The sequence below is a fragment of the Apiospora marii genome (assembly GCF_038362585.1).
Source record: "Apiospora marii strain CBS 49790 chromosome Unknown utg000001l_segment0_segment0, whole genome shotgun sequence".
In the NCBI taxonomy this organism is placed as follows: Eukaryota; Fungi; Ascomycota; class Sordariomycetes; order Amphisphaeriales; family Apiosporaceae; genus Apiospora; species Apiospora marii.
This window is the reverse complement of record NW_027117372.1, coordinates 4855774-4873719: the sequence shown is the minus strand read 5'-3', so window position 1 is coordinate 4873719 and position 17946 is coordinate 4855774. Positions and strand designations below refer to the sequence as shown.

Genomic DNA, 17946 nt, shown 5'->3' with positions numbered 1-17946 from the left:
AATAAGCTTCGAGACCGTCGGTGGCCGCGGCATGGGCACTAGTCCCCAGCTGGTTCGCAGCGAAAAAAGGGCCCAGGCAGAGCGCAGAAGCCCAATCTAGCTGCACCAAGCCGCAACGGCGCGAACTGAGGGCATGCGCAGTCGGACTAGCCCATAGATTTGCTATCTCTGGCGAGTCTGGCTTGCTGCTTCATCCTGCCGGTCACTCTCTAGCCCGTCTGCTTGGCGGAGCCCCTTCGGCTCAAGTTTTGGGGGACTCGGCTCAGGGTGGAGTAGGGGCCTTCTTTTCTTCTCCAGTCGTCGTGACTATTGTGACATTGTGGGGTACCAGCTCCATCGCCCTCAAGAAACGACTCGGCTATCGCTGGCGCAACATTTCGAGGGCACTGAGAGTGCTGAGCTAATGAGATTAAATCGAGGCCACGGTGGAAATTTAGTCGCATCCCACACGTGAGCCGCAAAGAATAGTGTCGGCCGTCCGCTAGGAAATATTGCCCCTCGTTTTTAGAGTCCTTTGTCGGAACATTTGGCGAGCCCAGAAGCAGAGAAGATGAAGATAGGCGCCGCTATTGTTGTCCTTGAGCAGCGACCAAAGGATGCGAGACAATAAGCTCCCACTGCAGGCTTGGCACGGGTAAGCTGCAGCGGCACTGGCCCTGGCCTGACTCGGCCGTGCAGGCTTGCAGCGCGTCTCGAGTGGTTCCGATACAGGGCAGCGAGACCAGGTGGTGTAGGAGCTGGGATGGAGTCCTCGCCTAGCGACGGAAGACAATGAAAATGTCCTGGCACACACTAGTCGCAGATCCACGTTGTGCATATCGTTTAGTCAGGAAACCACCATAATAATTTCATGGCGCATATTTCAGACCAATATCTGCTCTTCCTTTGTCGTGCTTCCCCCGAGGTGTCTGCGCGCAAACTCAACATATCCCACCGGGCGGCCCTGGGCGAGCGAGAGCAGGTCCTGGACGCCGCCATAGGCAATGCCGAACATGAGGCCTTTTCGTGCTGTCCTCGCCGTCTCGGGAACGGAGAATCGGTCTATTGTTCGGGGCAATTTGTTAGTACGGACGAAAGCGAATGATGCAATGCATTGGCATCGTACGACAGATAAGGCAAGGGGGGGGGAGAGGGCAAAGCGTACTCAAAAGACTGAAGCCTCCGGCGACGGCCAAACTAGCGCCGACGGTGTTGAATAAATCCTTGGACCCCCTGTAGACGTCGAACAGGTTCTCGGCGCAGAACATGGCGGCCGTCAAGACGCTCATGCGCATGCCCGTCTTGAGGCCCTCCTTGATGCCGCCGAACGCCAGGTGGTAGTTCTTGCTCTTGTGATACATGTACCAGCCGGCCGTGGTGTTGGGGAGCTTGTGGGCGTGTTCGGCGCGGAATCGTAGACCCGCCATCTTGCTGCCGTAAGAGAGGCCCAGCGACATGCCGATCGAGAAGCCGGCGAGGGCAGCGATGGGAATGCGCAGGAAGGGCGGCAGGGACAGTCGTGAGTTCTTGCACAGCTCGTCGTAGTCTTCCTTGGTGAAGGTCGGGCGTTGCAGCTGCTTGCCGCGAGTCTGCTCGACCCGTTCTTGTAGGAACCCCATACTCGGATGGCGGGATGGACGAGGGGAGGGATTCGTCTTGTCTTGTCCTCGGGCAGGTCGAGTTGTAAGCACTTGCTGTATATATCGCAAATGTGGATTGGCAAACGACGAAGAACCGTCTTGTAGCCGAGCAGCCTCTTCTCTTGATTGGTTTCTGCTGCTCGGTGATGATTGGAGCTTTCGGGATTGCCAGAGGTGGGGAGCTCGGGCCTCCAGCGAGAAATAGGCAGGTCAGGTACGAGTGTACTTGCTGGCTGCCCGCACTAAGGACCTGGACCACTGCAGCTGCAGGCACTCAAAGTCACTGCTCACCTTCCATCTGCAGTATCACGGCTTCACGTGTTCTCGTGTTCAGCCTGCCACAGCCGCAGCGCGTTTGCATTCCTTCCCTGTCAATTACCGTATCCCTAATCCTCACCACCAGGAGTTGGCCTGATTTGCGACGAAGAAACACAACCACCAACTTCCCAGGATACCAGTCGCAGCAACATGGTGAATAAGTCCAACAATCAGTGAAGAGCATTATCATACTAATCAAAATTTACAGGTTCAACGAGACAACATTACGGATGTGGACATTACCATCCGGTTCAAGCATGGCACCTGCACGATCTTCCTATTTGTAGATCCCATGTCGACATTCGCCGATGTGTCCAAGGAGCTGCTGGAAATCCTGCAAGAGCGGTACCCCCAGGGCATCCCCAGCGCCTCCAAGTCTGGCATTGCATTGCCCGACGACGCATCTCAGATCGCCTACGCCGTGTCCAAGTCCGCGGCCGATCCCACACAGGGCTGGAAGCCCTTGAAGGTCGGCTCTTCGGATACATGGGTGTCCAAGGGCCTCAAGAACGGCGCCATGGTCGCCTTTGCGTTCAAGGACGACGACGGTGAGGTTGAGTTCGAGGTGGACTTCCCGACCTACGATGACGAGATGGAGGAGGAAGAGATGTAACAAACGAGATGACGCCTTGATGAAGTTACGAACCAAAGGGACCTGGATTGATTATCTTGTTGATGGATAGATACGGATGCCACCTTCTAGACGGCTGTCACGGCCATGGATGCTTTCATAAACATCGTCACATATAGACGATTCAATGTGTTCTGTCAGCGCAATACAAAGAAATATCAGACTTCCACATCGTTGACTTGATATGATGTCATGCTCGCTCAGGGATAAGCCACGAAGAAAGGGGGCAGCCTGGCTGTTTTCTCTGTGGAGGGGGGCAGGCAGTGGTCTTTTCAAGCGATGGGCCTTGGCGATGCCCCTCCTTTCATCGTTGGGTTCCAAGATTCAGAGACCATCTCCATCTTGGTAGAATGGAGAATCCGAATGGACTACTGAAATCAATATTCAAATTGATTGAGACTTGGAATAATAAACCGATACCGATTTATTGAAGCAAGAGAGCCTGACTCTGTCGGTTGCAGGCTGTCACATGCGGTGCAACCCCAAGGCCGTTGTATTTTAGGAACAGGGGCGTGTTGCAAGGCAATGGCGGGTCGGGGAACACAAGTTTTATGTCCGGTCTCCTATTTTTTGCAGCCATAAGCGCCCCGTCGGTAGTGAAATTGAGCATGGCCAACCTGACTTGTCCTTGGATTGGTAGATGGGTATGCCTTCAAAACACCTGCGATGTTATTGACTTTTCTAATCTGATTACACCCAACGCTTCGCACCTGTTCCACCGCGACAGGCGAGCTCTCCCCAAAAACATTCGTTTTGCATAGTTTTTGGCTTTTGGTTTTCGCCCTGCTTCAATAATTGTTCAATTCTCCTGTTTTTCCTATTTAGAGTTTATTCCCCCCTGTGCTACTTCAGAAAAAAAGTCGGGGTTTTTGGGCCTCACATGCCGCCATCTACATGACGCCCGCGGCCCTCCTTCGCAATGCCTTGCGCCTGCTCGTCCCCGTCTGCGTAGCCTGCACCGTCTGGCTCTACCTCTACCCGGTGTTCCTGGGCTGCGCCTTTCCGACACCCGTCGACCGACCCGATCCCTCGACCGCCTTCCAGTCGACGCTGCGCCAGCACCTCGGTTTCGCCGCCGGCAAAGAGACGGGCCAACAACATGCGCCGTTCCGCCTGCTGGCCCTGGGCGACCCCCAGCTCGAGGGCGACACGTCGATCCCGAACGCCTACCGCGACACCTTCTCCCACCTGAAGGACGCCTGGCGGCACATGACCTTCCAGACACACCACCACTCGCTGCGGTGGCGCATTCGCCAGGCCCTGCACGACATGGTCGACTTCTACATGGAGGACATCCCCGACACCTTCGAGTCGGTCCGCAAGCGCATCGACCTGTTCGGCAACGACTACTACCTGGCCCACATCTACCGCACGCTGCGCTGGTGGGCGCGCCCGACGCACGTCACCGTGCTGGGCGACCTGCTGGGCAGCCAGTGGATCAGCAACGACGAGTTCTGGCGGCGCAGCTGGCGGTTTTGGAACCGCTCCTTCGCCGGCGGCGAGCGCGTCCCCGACGACGTGGCCGCCCACCCGGCCAGCGAGTACGACGTGACGGGCACTCTGGGCGGCTCCTCTAACGACACCGTCTGGCAGCGGCGCATCATCAACATCGCCGGCAACCACGACGTCGGCTACGCGGGCGACCTGACGTACGAGCGGCTGTCGCGGTTCGAGCGCGCCTTCGGCAAGGCCGCCTACGAGCTTCGCTTCGAGCTGCCCGTCGCCGACGCGGCGCTCAACGCGACCCTGCACGACCCGGCGACGAACCCGGACTCGACGCGGCTGGTGCCCGAGCTGCGCATCGTCGTGGTCAACGACATGAACCTCGACACGCCGGCCCTGATCGGGGACCTGCAGGACAAGACGTACTCGTTCGTCAACGACGTCATCAACACGGCGTCGGCCGTCGAGTTCCAGGGCCACTTCACCGTCGTCCTGACGCACATTCCCATGTACAAGCGGCGCGGCGTCTGCGTCGACCCGCCCTTCTTCGACTTCCACCCGGCCGAGGAGGGCGGCGGCGTGCGGGAGCAGTACCAGCTGTCGGCCGACGCCTCCAAGGGCTTCCTCGAGGGCATGTTCGGCCTGCACGCGAACCCGGACGCGCCCGGCGGGGGCAAGGGCCGGCGCGGCGTCCTGCTCAACGGGCACGACCACGAGGGGTGCGACACGTGGCACTTTGTCAACCAGACCGACGGCCAGGAGCCCGGGGACCGGGCGTGGGACGTCCTGCGCTGGGACGAGGCGCGGGCGCAGGGGGTGCCCGGGCGCGCGGGGCACCCGGGCCTACGGGAGATTACCGTCCGGAGCATGATGGCCCAGTACGGCGGCAACGCCGGGCTGCTGAGCGCGTGGTTCGACGAGGAGACTTGGGAGTGGAGGTACGAGTTCGCCAACTGCGCACTGGGCACGCAGTACCCCTGGTGGTTCGTGCACGTCAGCAACCTCATCGTCGTCGTCGGCTTCCTGCTGTACGGGGTCTTGATGGCGCTTTCCTCGGCGGGGTACGATGTCGACAGGTGGCCTGCGTTCATGGTTCCTGCATCTGGAACATCAACGACGACAAAGCCCAAGGAGATACAAGAGAACGGCAACGGCAAGGAGACGATGGCGGCAGCTGCAACTCCCAATGGGCACGGGGCCAAGAACGGGGGTGTACATATCACTAACGGGGTATTGAAGAAAACAACATGAGATGTGGAGGGGATGGGGGTTTTCTTCTTAGGGTATACCTACGGGATATTGGATTCGGGAATGCATAGCGAAGGGAATCGTGCGCGGTGGGGTATAGGTTTGGAGTTTTGTATCTCGTGTATAATCTACGGAATAGACGTAACCAAACATGCTGCACGCGCAAAGATGCCTGACCTCATTTCCTCGTTCCCTTTTCTGACTGGGATGAGGGGTTTTTGTGATTTTGCGATTTGCGCCCAATTTGATTTATAGCTGGAAATCCAAGACGACCACGTCGATTCTTCTTTCACCTCCTTCTCCCGAGCCTGCCCTTGTTGCCGTCATCACTTCTTCTTCTTCGGCGTACCGCCTAGTGAATACGGAGAGCACGTTGTCGTGATCGAGCCGATACGTGTCCACCAGCGGTTCGGTGAGCGGGAAGAGTTCCCCTTTACTGTTGCTGCTACTCCTACTGCTCCAGACGAGGTTGTACGTGCTATATGCGTCCCTCTTGGCGGCTTTCCAGATACTGAGGCCGTTGCCGTCATCGCCACCACCCCCGGGCAGGACGAAGTACAGACCATCCTCCCTACTAACCGCCAGCCTCCCCCGCTTGCCGCTGACGTAGCCGCACGGCAGCGCGCGCGATGTCCAGGTTTGGGTAGAGGGGTCGCGGTAGTAGTGTTTCCATCTCACCTCCTTGTTGTCCCCACCATCACCATCGCCATCACCGTCGCCATCGCCTGCTTCGAGGTCCGATGATGAGCAGCAGCCCCGGTTCAGCACGTGCACGCCCCCGCCGTGGTCGACGGCCTGGGCCTCCTGGTTCGTCAGCCCCGAGCCCTTGGGGATCCGGAACGCCGTCACGCTCGGCGAAGAGGGGGTGACGCTCTCGCCCCGGCCGAGGTCGGCGACGACGTCGCCGGCGCCGTTGCGCCAGATCTGCCCCGGCGCTGTTGCTGTTTCGGTTTCTGTTTCGGCGGCTGTTGTCGAGGGGGACGAGTAGGCGAAGCACAGGTCCCGGTTGTTGGCCGCCGAGTTGGGCCCCGCCTGCTGCTTGTGCTGGGTGTCGGCCGGGTCGTCCCAGCCCGCGTACCAGACGAAGTCGCGGTACACCCAGGTGACGTAGAGGGTGCCGCCGCGGCTGTCGAGGCCGTGGATGTAGGGGTTGTTCTGGACGCCCTTGAGAAAAGGTGTTGTTGCTAGGCTTGCACCGGAGGCAGGAGAGTAGGCGCCGCGGCTGGCGGAGTAGAGGTACAAGTGGTCGTCGCCGAGCCCGGCCTTGCCCGTCCGGAAGGAGAACCAGAGGTCGGACCCGAGTCGGCCGAAACGGGGGTAGGTGATGTCTTTCAGCAGCTCGGTGTGAGGGAGGAGCGAAGACTCCAGACCGGGGAGGTGAGGGAGCGTGGGGGTGAAATAATGGGCCGACCAGCTGAATGACTCCGGGTTCGTCGCGAGGGTCGGGATCGAATGGCGGTATCGCAGCTGGTCGCAGTGGTGGTCGTAGGAGAGGTGGATCGTGCCATCGCCCGGGCAAATACCGAGCTTTTTGTTACAGGTCAGCTTGGGTCCAGTATGCGTTTACTTAATGTCTGCGTTTCGGGTATCCACCAAGTCGGCCTTTATCTATTACCTATCTCCTCTACGCGTACCTGAACTGTATTGTGGCCATCGTCCGTCGTCTGCGGGTAGTCGTGGAACACTAGACTCTCCCACTGTCCGCTGGGCAACTTTCTCCTCGACAAGTGGACGTACAGAGGTTCCTGGCGGTCCGATTCGAAGCGACGGGTGCTGTAGAAGCACGCATACTGCCAGCCATTGAAGGACTGTATGGCATCCTGCTGGAAGGCGTTCCCGTTGAGAACGTGCCGACGCCACGATGGGTCGGTCCCTAGGACAGAGACTGTGGGCTCGGGAAGCATTGTATACGATGCTGATGTCAATCGTTGCCGACTCACTGCTTATGAGTTGTTACAATCTAAGAGTCCACTGGCTAAACGTTTGCCCGCCAAAGCCTTCCGTCGCTGGTATTATAATGGATCTGCATATACCTTCTCCTCATTCTTGTCAGTTTGCACATGCGATAGTCGCCATGTGCCCCTGTCGCCCGCACTCATCTCCAACCTGCCTTTGCTCATTCTGCAGCAACACGATCCACTCCTCCGCAGCTATTTGTGACGATGATGAAGACATACAGACACCATCCCCTCATTTCTCCACGCTGAAGCCAAATGAGAATGATGGCAGCGGTCAACCTGCCCATTTCCCTTACTACTACCTGCTATACCTTGCCAGTGAGTGGGCAATGAATGTCCGGGGTATTCATGTGCCGAGTTGGCGAGCCCACTTTCCCTCCATGTTTTTGGCCATTTCCCCATGTTCCCCAATCTTCCTCCCCATCCCCGCATTACGGCTAAACATGTCGACCCACTGCAGCCGGCGTATCATCCTGGATGCTGACCACACCCAATATCCTTCAAGACTCTGGTTCAATGGGTATTGATTCTTTGGGTCGGTTGCGCATTCGGGCCTACGCTGCCGGACACTGACAGCAGCAGAAAGATATGCCTCAAGTTGACATGCTTACTTACTGCATTTGGGACGCTGGGTCCAGTAGTCAGATTATACAGGTCCCCAATGGGCACATGGTCCACGGAATGAATCGACAGGTCTCGGAGAACTCCCGATTCTGGCACTCGCTGCGTTCAATTGAAGATGCGAGACATTCCAAGGATTTCGCATAGAGTGTTTCTTTCCTCGGTGGTGGATATATATCCAAACGGTGCAGAACCCAGATCTGGCTGGCCTTCTCAGCTTTTCCTTGGTATTGCACCCAAGAGGTTTCTTTTTGGGTGTTTTACAGTGAAATTATCGCCGAAAATAGCGTCTTGGCCGCGAACAGCTCCCGCTACCCCGGATCCTCTGGCTGACAAGCATCCAACCTTGTCCCCTCCGTACCCGAAGAGCCCATCCTATCACCAATCACCCACCAACTGCCAACCCCCCATCCCATCCTACCCACAACACAGGCGGGCTAGGTGCGACAGGGTCACATTGTCGCGATGATCTTGGAGCTTTGGCACCCAAGGTCTGGCGCATCTCGCCATTCGAATATCCTTGGCTAGGAGGCAGATGCTGGCCTGATTCGCGCGTTCTCTTTGGTGGATTTTCTGGCCGGTCTCCAGCAGTCGGTCTTTCCACCGCTCCTGTGCAGGTATTTTGCCGAGACCATCTGCCACCCATGCCTATCCTCGCTCGACTCGCACATAGCAGGACGCAGCCGGGTGGATATCCGTATACTCCCCGTTGCATTGGGTTCAATCGCGGGTGCAGCCAATGATCACCATGCACCTTGTCAGGATGGAGTTCTTACTTAAATAAAGCACGTCGCGCTGCTCTTCCATCCCTCCCCTTTTGAGGTCGTCGCTCGTCTGCTTCGAGACTATCGCCTAATGTACAACTAACTGTCGTACCTTTCGACCAAGCGATTCAACACATCAACCTCGTTTCTCCCGGCGACGTGGCCAAGGTAGCTCGAAGGGAGCAAGATTGCCGACCTAACCCACCAAGATGGCGGCGCTCCTCAAGAAGATCGTCCGCAATGATGCGATGAAATCAGACCCCAACGAGATTTACGGATGGAGAGTCTACGTCCTAACCCTCTCGGTACGCTTCCTATCTTGTCAGCTCCGAGAAAAGAAGTTCTCTGCTGATAGAAGTAACTGACTTTCTGCGTGACAGGCCTGCTTCGGTGCCATGTCCTTCGGATGGGACAGTGGTGTGATCGGCGGTGTCATTGAGCTACAAACCTTTGCCGAGTATGTTCCTACAATCCTGCAAGACGAGAACCAGTGTCTTATCACACCGCATCATCATAGACACGCGATGCCTCCGAAGAGTTTACTAACAGTATCTGCCTTCTCCATAGCGCTTATAACCTAGGCGATCCAGACAGTGTGCCGACGGCCAACCTCAAAGGCAACATCGTGTCGGTTCTCCAAGCTGGCTGTTTCGCGGGTGCTCTGGCGGCGTTCTACCTGGCCGACAGGATTGGTCGCCGATGGAGTCTCATCGGCTCAGCCCTCTTCACCCTGTCGGGTGTCGTCATGCAAGCTGCCGCCTCGGGCCATCTGGAACCCATGTACATCGGCCGCTTCATCTCTGGTAAGGCGGCTTCGAACCCTTCCCACCCTCCCCTCGATGTTCTCACTCGCTAACCTTTGTTTTTCTCCTTTTGTACAGGCCTTGGCGTCGGCTGCTCCAGCGTCGTGAACCCCATCTACGTGTCCGAGAACGCCCCGCGGGCGATCCGCGGCCTCCTGACGTCGTGCTACCAGCTCTTCATCGTGCTGGGCGGCATGATCTCCTTCTGGGGCAACTTCGCCGTCAACAAGCACCTGAGCGGCCACCGCCAGTACATTGTGCCGCTGGCCATCCAGGGCCTGCCCGCCCTGCTCCTGTTCAGCCTGATGCTCATCAGCAACGAGTCGCCGCGCTACCTGGCGCGCATGGACAAGTGGGAGGAGGCCAAGCGGGTGCTGCGGCGGGTGCGCAACCTGCCCGAGACGCACCCCTACCTGCAGGACGAGTACCGCGAGATCCAGACCCAACTCGAGCACGAGCGGCGCGTCATGGGCGACGCCACCTTCTGGATCCTCATCAAGGAGATGGCGCAGTCGGCGTCGAACCGCAAGCGCGCCGCCCTCAGCATCACCCTCATGGTCTGCCAGCAGATGACGGGCACCAATGCCATCAACACGTACGCGCCCACCATCTTCAAGAACCTCGGCGTCGTGGGCCAGTCCAACTCGCTGCTGAGCACGGGCGTCTACGGCATCGTGAAAGTCATCTCGTGCCTGGCCTTCTTGTTGTTCATGGCCGACTCCCTCGGCCGCCGCCGCTCGCTGCTAGTGTCGTCGGTCGGGCAGGCGTTCTGCATGTTCTACATTGGCATCTACGTTCGCATCTCGCCGCCCGTCGACGGCGCGGCCGTGCCGCCCGCGGGATACTTTGCGCTCGTCTGCATCTTCGTCTTTGCGGCCTTCTTCCAGTTCGGGTGGGGGCCGGCTTGCTGGATCTACGTGGCTGAGATTCCCACGGCCCGGCTTCGACCGTTGGTAAGTCCTAACTTCTCGAAAAAGTGTTTGCACATCTGGACTGGGAGGAAAGAAGTCGTATACTAATTCAATCCATGTCATTACAGAACGTCGCACTCGCGGCCGCCACCCAGTGGCTCTTCAACTTCGTCGTAGCCCGCGCCGTGCCCAACATGCTGGTCACGGTCGGCGCCCACGGCTACGGGACCTACCTCATCTTCGGCAGCTTCTGCGTCTGCATGTTCTTCTTCGTCTTCTTCTTCATCCCCGAGACCAAGGGTAAGTCCTCCGCATTACACCTTTACCCATCTTTACCCAATCATACGTCGACTAACACATTGCTCTTCCGTAGGCGTGTCGCTGGAGCACATGGACGAGCTGTTCGGCGGCAGCAAGCGGAACCTAGCCGGTGCGGGGGCGGCGGCGGACCAGGACGCGGACCCGGACCACAAGAGCTACGAGGCCAATGTGGAGGTGACGGAGGACAAGGCGCGACGACGCTCGCAGGACGTTTGAGCGGCTGCTCGAGTCGTAGAGTATTCAGATGTGGAATTGGGATAAAACCAAAACGTTGTGCAGTTGTTGGGATATATGAACAGGACATTTGTATACAAACCAGTTTCATAATCTCAATTGCAGGATATCGAAAACCATCAATGTCTCCTTAAAGGAGAAATGAATCCATCATGGGGTAACTCCTACCCGAACAAGAACGAAGTCATGCTTTGGCGTCAACGTGGTGTTTATCGTCATCATACCTAGACTGTCTCTGCTGTTGCTAATCATGCTCCTGATTGATGCTGTCCTACAACTTAAAGTCGATAAGGGAAGTGTATCACTCACGAATTGTGCTTCGCTGTTTTTTTTTTAAGATATACCAAATCCAAGCTTGTATAGCTTTACGTCACTTCCTTTTTCAGGTGGTTGGTCGGCGTAGCCCGGTGCCCGTTTCGAGTCTCGGCTCGTTTCACTGTTCCAAAGCCACCTCACATCTGGCAGAGAGGTCCTGCAATGAGAGAATGGGGGAACTGCGAGGGGAACAAAACCCCTTGAGGAGAAAGGGAGGGGATGATTAATCGCCTCGCCTTATCAGTTGAACAAGATGAGGACCAATGATCCGGGGTTTAGGTATCGGCGGCCATGCTGCCAATAGAGCATCGGATTCCTGCGTACGCGAAAGCGATTGCCTTTGGCCGTCATGCTGACTGCTGACTTACCACATAAAGTGCAACGGCGCCTGGAGTGTAATTGACTGCCCCCCTAAACCAGCTTTGGTTAGTGTCCTACGGCACAGCAGAGAGGGGTGTTGCCCGTTATCCCGACCAGATCGGCTTTGCCAGCAAAATGGAGGGCAGCTAATCCCGACGCTTTCGGTTTTAGCATACGTTCAACTCTAAAGATCCGGCGCGCGCGGATCAACGACGTTATCTCGACGCCCAGCCACAGACAGTGACGGGGAAGAGCGGGATGGTCTCACTCAGGCACGCATCGGACTTAATGGCATCCTTTCTTTTTCTCATCCCTAACCATGACGAGATGGATGAACCCCCGCATTCTCGACGTACTTGCAGAGTTGACGCAAAGTATATTAGGCAGGGCGACCTGCACCCTAAAGCCAATATGCAACTCTTTCTCTCTCTATCAGATCCTCTTCATCATTGACTCATCATCCTCTACCATTGAATACCGAGTAGTCTAGCCACTTGTCTTCCCTCAAACACACGAACAAAATCGAAACGCCCAAAATGTCGCCCTCCCTCCCCCAGACCTACAAGGCCGCCGTCATCGAGAAGGCCAACGCCCCCCTCGTGATCAAGGACCTCCCCCTCAAGGCCCCCGGCCCGAAGCAGGTCCTCGTCAAGGTCCTGGCGTGCGGCGTGTGCCACAGCGACAGCGGCGCCCAGGGCGGCCACTTCGGCAACTCGTTCCCCCTGGTGCCCGGCCACGAGATCATCGGCGACGTCGTGGCCGTCGGCGACGGGGTTAGCCGCGTCGCCGTGGGCGAGCGGGCCGGCGGGCCCTGGCACGGAGGTGAGTTGACACATGCCCGTCAACATGACTTACATGTCTACACATTAATGTACTGACTCCCCAAACCCCACAGGCCACGACAACGCCTGCACCAGCTGTGCCCGCGGCATGTTCCAGACCTGCGACAACGCGCAGATCAACGGCGTGACCCGCGACGGCGGCTACGCCGAGTACGTCCTCCTGCGCGAGGAAGCCGTGGTGCGCCTCCCCCCGTCCACGGACCCGGCGCAGGCCGCGCCCCTGCTGTGCGCGGGCGTGACCGTCTTCAACGGCCTGCGCAAGCTGCACGTCGAGCAGGGGGGGCTGGTGGCGGTGCAGGGCATCGGCGGCCTCGGCCACCTGGCGGTCCAGTTCGCCAGCAAGATGGGCTACCGCGTCGTCGCCATCAGCTCGGGCGCCAGCAAGCGGGACTTCGCGAAAGAGCTGGGGGCGCACGAGTATATTGATTCGAGCGCCGACGACGCCGTCGCCAAGCTCCAGGAGATGGGCGGGGCCGCGGCCATCGTGGCGACGGCGCCCAACCCCAAGGCCATCGGGCCCATGGTCGGGGGACTGCGCGTCGGTGGGAAGCTGCTGGTGGTGGCCGCGGCGGGGCCCATCACGGTCGACTCCGTCGTCCTGCTTTCAAAGGCGGTGTCGGTGGTGGGCTGGCCGAGCGGGCACGCGCTCGACTCGGAGGAGGCGGTGCAGTTTGCTACGGATCACGGCATTAAGTGCATGGTCGAGAAGTTCGCGCTCGGGGACGCGAACGAGGCCATGGAGCACTGCGTCAGCGGCAAGGTGCGGTTCCGGGGGGTGCTGGTCATGTAGATGGCATTGATGGCATTGATGGCATTGATGGCATTGATGGCATTGATGGCATTGATGGCATTGATGGCATTGATGGCATTGATGGCATTGATGGCATTGATGGCATTGATGGCATTGATGGCATTGATGGCATTTGAATTGAACGCGATGCTTAGGTAGTTGAAAATCAGATGAACTTTTATATTTAGGTCGGTCGATTTACCATCGTTTCCGTCCCGATACTTGGATGCCGCCGAGACATGCGCGCGCAAAGTGTAAGCGCTTTCGTTCACGAGACCCATCCCCAGAAAACCTGTCACTTGTCATGGTTGCAAGTGAGAGTGGGGGCCCAGCGGCCAGCTGAAGGAACTTGACCCTCCCCGAAAAACGAAATACCCCTGCACTAACCAACCAACTAGCAGCAACCCGTCGAACCCGGGCAATTTTAGCGGACAGGGGGCCCTGCTCGCTTCCCCTGCATGTTTCTACAGGCGCCTACGTCATGTTTCAACTTTTCCATCAACCGTGCCAAGGTCGAAACAAGAAATAAAGATGATCCAGCCAGCAAACATAACCGCTATGCCGCTATATTTGTCCTTGACTGAGGATGCAAGCAAGCAAGCTCGGGACCCATGTCTTGGAAGACCCCGATCAGCTGTTGATATCATCTGTCATAGGCTAAATTGCCAGTTGTAAATAGTTGGTTAAATCAAGGAGACCTGGGAGATGGCATGGACTGATAAAACACATGGGAACCCGTCCGGCCAATGTAACATGAACTCTCACCACTATTACTATTTCAGATGTCGTCCGTACTATAGGTGAAGGCATATATACACTCTCTCTTTATATATAACACCCCACCACCATGTTCATCCGAACTCCCAACCCGCAACCCGCCATGACCACCCTCTTCCGGTCTCTCCTGATCCTGCCGCTACTGCTATCCCAGACCAGCATCCCCGGCGTATCAGCTCAAGATGTTATAATCACCAAGACCATCACCTCGGGCCCCAACAGCGAAGCCACCGCCGCGGCCGAGTTCACCCAGCCCGCCCTCTTCACTTCGGCCATCCTCAACAGCACCAACACCTACCGCGACCAGCACAACGCCAGCCACCTGGTCTGGAACCGCACCCTCGAGGCCTACGCGAACCGGTACCTGCGCCAAGTCGTCTCGCGGTCCTTGCCTCTTTCCTCCACCAACCTTTCCTCAACCCTTTCCTCCGACTCAGGCCCCGACTCCGACTCTTCTTCTCCTTCTTCTTCTGCGTCAGAGTTGAATCCCCGGGACCGAAGAGGCAAATGCGACTTCCAGCACTCCGGCGGCCCCTACGGCGAGAACCTGGCCCTCGGCTGCGCCAACGCTTCGAGCTGCGTCGCGGCCTGGGGCGACGAGCGGCGCGACTACGACTTTAGCAAAGGGGACTTCGGGGAGTCGACGGGCCACTTCACGCAGCTCGTCTGGAAGGACACGACGAGCGTCGGGTGCGGGGCGCGCATGTGTGGTGGCGATGGCCGGGATGGCAGCGGTAACGCGCGGGGGTGGTATTTGGTGTGCGAGTATTGGCCGCGGGGCAATGTGATTGGGAGGTTTACGGCCGAGGTGCAGGCGCAGGAAGGGGCTGGTTCATTATCATCCAGGGTTCCTCCGGTGATGTTGGGACTCGTGGTTGGATTGGTGTCTACGGTGTTGACGACAGTGACTTGAAGAGACGAAAGAAGATACGAGATCATGACTGCCACGAATTTCTTTTCAAGAGTATATACGTCTAAACTAGGATTAGATTATTACATATAGTATACCTATTCCCATCCCATCATCCGCCGTGACTCATCACGCAGAGAACCCCCCCTGATAAATCACATGCCTCTTCGACGCCGGGGCCTTCGTCGTGACATTCCCCAGCACCGTCCCCCGCTCATCCGCCACGCCGGCCCACGTACTCTTCAGCGCCCAAACCGCGACGCTGACCCGCGCTCCCGCGGGCAGGTCCCCGGCCGCCACGTTGAGGAGGGTCAGCGGCTGCGTCGGGTACAGCAGCACCGTCCCCGCGTGCCGCCCGCCGTCGAGGAAGACCTCGTACATGCTGCGGTCGATGACGGCCTGCACGCGCCACGCCGCCGCCTTGTCGGTAGAACTTTCATAATACACGTCGGCGACGCTGAACTTGTCGGTGAAGAAGACGTTGTCGAACCCGCGCAGCTGGCCCCGGTCCACGAAGAACGGGTTGTCGCCCCCGAAGTAGAAGCCGGACCGCAGCGACTCGCCCGAGGCCGGCGACGTGAAGGTCAGGTTGAGGGTCGAGAAGGACGTCGCCTTGGCCACGTCGATGCCCGTCACGTTGGCCTCGATGTAGAGGGCGCCCGACGCCACGTCGGCGTAGTCGACCGTGACGCTGCCGTTGCCCATGGTCTTGGCGGCCAGGGACTCGCCCAGGATGGGCTGGGCGTCGTAGAGCTCGTCGACCATGGTCCAGCCGATGCGGGGCGCCTTGGTCAGGTAGCTGGCCCGGGGCAGCGTCATGGCGCTGCGCCAGCCCTCGTTGTTGCCCGTCGGGACTTGTTGCGCGTATTGCCAGCTGCGATTGTCAGTCAGCATATATCTTCCATCAAAGGAGACCTCCTCGAGGCTTGTAAAACTTACTTGCTCGCCCAGCCCAGGCTGATCTGGTTCCCCTCGACGCCATAGAAGAACTGCGCCGCATAGTTGTCCTTGGCGAAGTCGGTCAGGCGCGTCGCCGCATCCAGCGTGCTGAAGTGCGTGCCGTTGAAGTCGCCGATGAAGTACTGCGTGATGGAGCCGCCGAGCGGGGCGCCGGGCTGGACCGAGAGGGTCATGACGTACTTCTCGTCCACGACTGCGCCGCTCTCGGGGTCGCGCACCGGCATCTTGACCAGGTTAGGGCACTCGTACTGCGCGCCCAGGAGGCCGTGGTCGGTGAAGTTGGAGGCCCACGTCCACTGCTTCAGGTCCGGGCTCGTGAAGATGCCGAGCGCGAACTCCTGCGAGTAGGCCACGACCATGGCCCACGTGTCGCCATACCGAATGACCTTGGGGTCGCGGAACTGGCTGCTGGTGCTGTTGATGACGGGGTTCTGGTCGTAGTACTGGAAGGTGTAGCCCTCGTCGTGGGAGTAGGCAATGGCCTGCGTTTGGGGGCCCCCGGACCCGTCCTCGTTGTAGCGCGCGAGGGTGAAGACGGCGACGACGCCGTTGTCCTGGTCCGGGAAGAAGCCGCTCGTGTTGTTGGCGTCGACCACGACGCTGCCCGAGAAGACGTACTGCTTCTCCTCGGGCGGGAACAGCGCGATCGGCTGGTTCTCCCACGTGTAGCCGTCCTTGCTCGTGGCGTGGCCCCAATGCTGAAGTTTCTTGGGTTAGCCTGGGTAGAGTCACGGTGAGTGGGGGTGGAATTTACTCACCTGGTTGCCTGCTCCCAATCCCGTAGGATTGTACTGGTAGTACAAGTGGAATACGCCGTTGAGGTAGAACATGCCATTGGGGTCATTCATGAAGCCCGTCGGCGGCGAGTAGTGGACTTGGGGGCGCAGCGGGCCGGTGTAGTTGGCCGGGATAGGCGTGCCAGTTGGGACGGCCGGGTTGACATAGGTACTCACACCCTGAGCCGTCGCGGCGCCAGCAACGGCCGCCGCAGACAGCAGGAACCTTGGGAACAACATCGTGGATGGGAAGACAGGGCAGAGATGCGATGAGAATGTCAGCTCAACTCGTCCCTTCGTCCATTCATGACAACAACAGCGACATGGAGCTCTTATGAATCATTATCGAAGGACAGCTGAACGGCATATTCCGGCGACCAGCTCCATATGCGGCCCCATTATGCCAAGGGAGTTATGGTGCGGTGGTGACCGGGCGAAAAGTACCAGCATGTAAGTAGGTAATAGACGACGTCAAGGTGACCCTCCCAGGTGAGCTGATAGAGCTGCCAAGGACCGCGGTGGTGGTTAGAAGCACCGAACATTGACCCGAGAAATGGGGATGGGGGAGAGGCAATGCTGGCACTGCGCGCTACTGCTACCGGTGCGGCCGGCAAAGACTTGGCTTTTTTGGCCACTTACTTAGCCAGCCATCTTGGAGTGAGTGCGAGTAGTCACTTTCAAGAGCAACGGCTTACAAGCCAAGTCTCTTGAGTCTTGATAGGTCCATGGCAGTTCGGACGCTTCCAAATGGGCGAACTACTTGAGTAAAGTCAGATTGTCTGATTGGAGATTTGCAGGCATGACGACAGGAAAATCCTTGCATCATGCCATGGGCATTGGGCAAGCTGGGTAGATGGGGAGATTTGACTAACAAATCGAGCGAGGAGTACCCCCAGTCGTTGCGGGGTAGTGTGGTACGACGGGGATGCGGAGTTGGGGAAAGCCAAGCGGGCAAGGAAATTGATGACGGGGGCCTGCATCCACTGCACGAATTAGCTGTTCGCCTAAGTCGCCCTTGGCGGCATCGAAAAACCTGCAAGAATTCCCTCAGTCGCCAGCCTCATGGAATGCAATCCTTGTGCACGCTTAAGAGTAGGCGCATATACCTCGCATACTGTACAGCTGCATGCCCCAATATTGGATCTCCCCCCAAAATCTTAGGCGGCTCGTGACTGGACAGCCAAATTCTAATCCGAATGATGGTGACACGAGTCTGGTAAGTTGCCGCAACAAGCATGTCACACCGCCCTTGCGCCCCTTGTATCTTCTCCAGCACTGAAGTCTCTGCCTTTCTCGTCTGCAACGACTCGCGTATTTATTACTGCTCAAGTGGTAACTGTCCTAT

The 17946-nt window shown here is 58.1% G+C and overlaps 8 protein-coding genes across 8 annotated transcripts; 5 read left to right on the top strand and 3 right to left on the bottom strand.

The window, feature by feature from the left end:
• Window positions 1–862: 862 nt before the first annotated feature.
• On the bottom strand, window positions 863–1598 carry PG985_001597 (uncharacterized protein; the record flags this gene model as incomplete). The annotated part of the gene is made up of 2 exons (XM_066821366.1): window positions 863–1041; window positions 1145–1598. 2 exons carry the CDS (start codon window positions 1596–1598, stop codon window positions 863–865), a joined length of 633 nt encoding a protein of 210 aa, XP_066692245.1.
• A 489-nt stretch (window positions 1599–2087) lies between these two features.
• On the top strand, window positions 2088–2550 carry PG985_001596 (uncharacterized protein; the record flags this gene model as incomplete). Its single annotated transcript, XM_066821365.1, has 2 exons — window positions 2088–2090; window positions 2146–2550. The coding sequence occupies 2 exons, from the start codon at window positions 2088–2090 to the stop codon at window positions 2548–2550; spliced, it is 408 nt and encodes a 135-aa protein (XP_066692244.1).
• Window positions 2551–3462: 912 nt separating this feature from the next.
• On the top strand, window positions 3463–5262 carry PG985_001595 (uncharacterized protein; the record flags this gene model as incomplete). The annotated part of the gene is made up of 1 exon (XM_066821364.1): window positions 3463–5262. One exon carries the CDS (start codon window positions 3463–3465, stop codon window positions 5260–5262), a length of 1800 nt encoding a protein of 599 aa, XP_066692243.1.
• A 246-nt stretch (window positions 5263–5508) lies between these two features.
• Window positions 5509–7163, bottom strand: PG985_001594 (uncharacterized protein; the record flags this gene model as incomplete). The annotated part of the gene is made up of 2 exons (XM_066821363.1): window positions 5509–6786; window positions 6894–7163. 2 exons carry the CDS (start codon window positions 7161–7163, stop codon window positions 5509–5511), a joined length of 1548 nt encoding a protein of 515 aa, XP_066692242.1.
• Window positions 7164–8811: 1648 nt separating this feature from the next.
• Window positions 8812–10853, top strand: PG985_001593 (MFS quinate transporter; the record flags this gene model as incomplete). Its single annotated transcript, XM_066821362.1, has 6 exons — window positions 8812–8907; window positions 8983–9059; window positions 9170–9405; window positions 9484–10358; window positions 10445–10616; window positions 10690–10853. 6 exons carry the CDS (start codon window positions 8812–8814, stop codon window positions 10851–10853), a joined length of 1620 nt encoding a protein of 539 aa, XP_066692241.1.
• Window positions 10854–12082: 1229 nt separating this feature from the next.
• Window positions 12083–13178, top strand: PG985_001592 (uncharacterized protein; the record flags this gene model as incomplete). Its single annotated transcript, XM_066821361.1, has 2 exons — window positions 12083–12368; window positions 12442–13178. The coding sequence occupies 2 exons, from the start codon at window positions 12083–12085 to the stop codon at window positions 13176–13178; spliced, it is 1023 nt and encodes a 340-aa protein (XP_066692240.1).
• Window positions 13179–14025: 847 nt separating this feature from the next.
• On the top strand, window positions 14026–14868 carry PG985_001591 (uncharacterized protein; the record flags this gene model as incomplete). The annotated part of the gene is made up of 1 exon (XM_066821360.1): window positions 14026–14868. One exon carries the CDS (start codon window positions 14026–14028, stop codon window positions 14866–14868), a length of 843 nt encoding a protein of 280 aa, XP_066692239.1.
• Window positions 14869–14994: 126 nt separating this feature from the next.
• PG985_001590 (beta-fructofuranosidase) lies at window positions 14995–16841 on the bottom strand (the record flags this gene model as incomplete). Its single annotated transcript, XM_066821359.1, has 3 exons — window positions 14995–15739; window positions 15805–16523; window positions 16584–16841. 3 exons carry the CDS (start codon window positions 16839–16841, stop codon window positions 14995–14997), a joined length of 1722 nt encoding a protein of 573 aa, XP_066692238.1.
• Between the last annotated feature and the right edge of the window lie 1105 nt (window positions 16842–17946).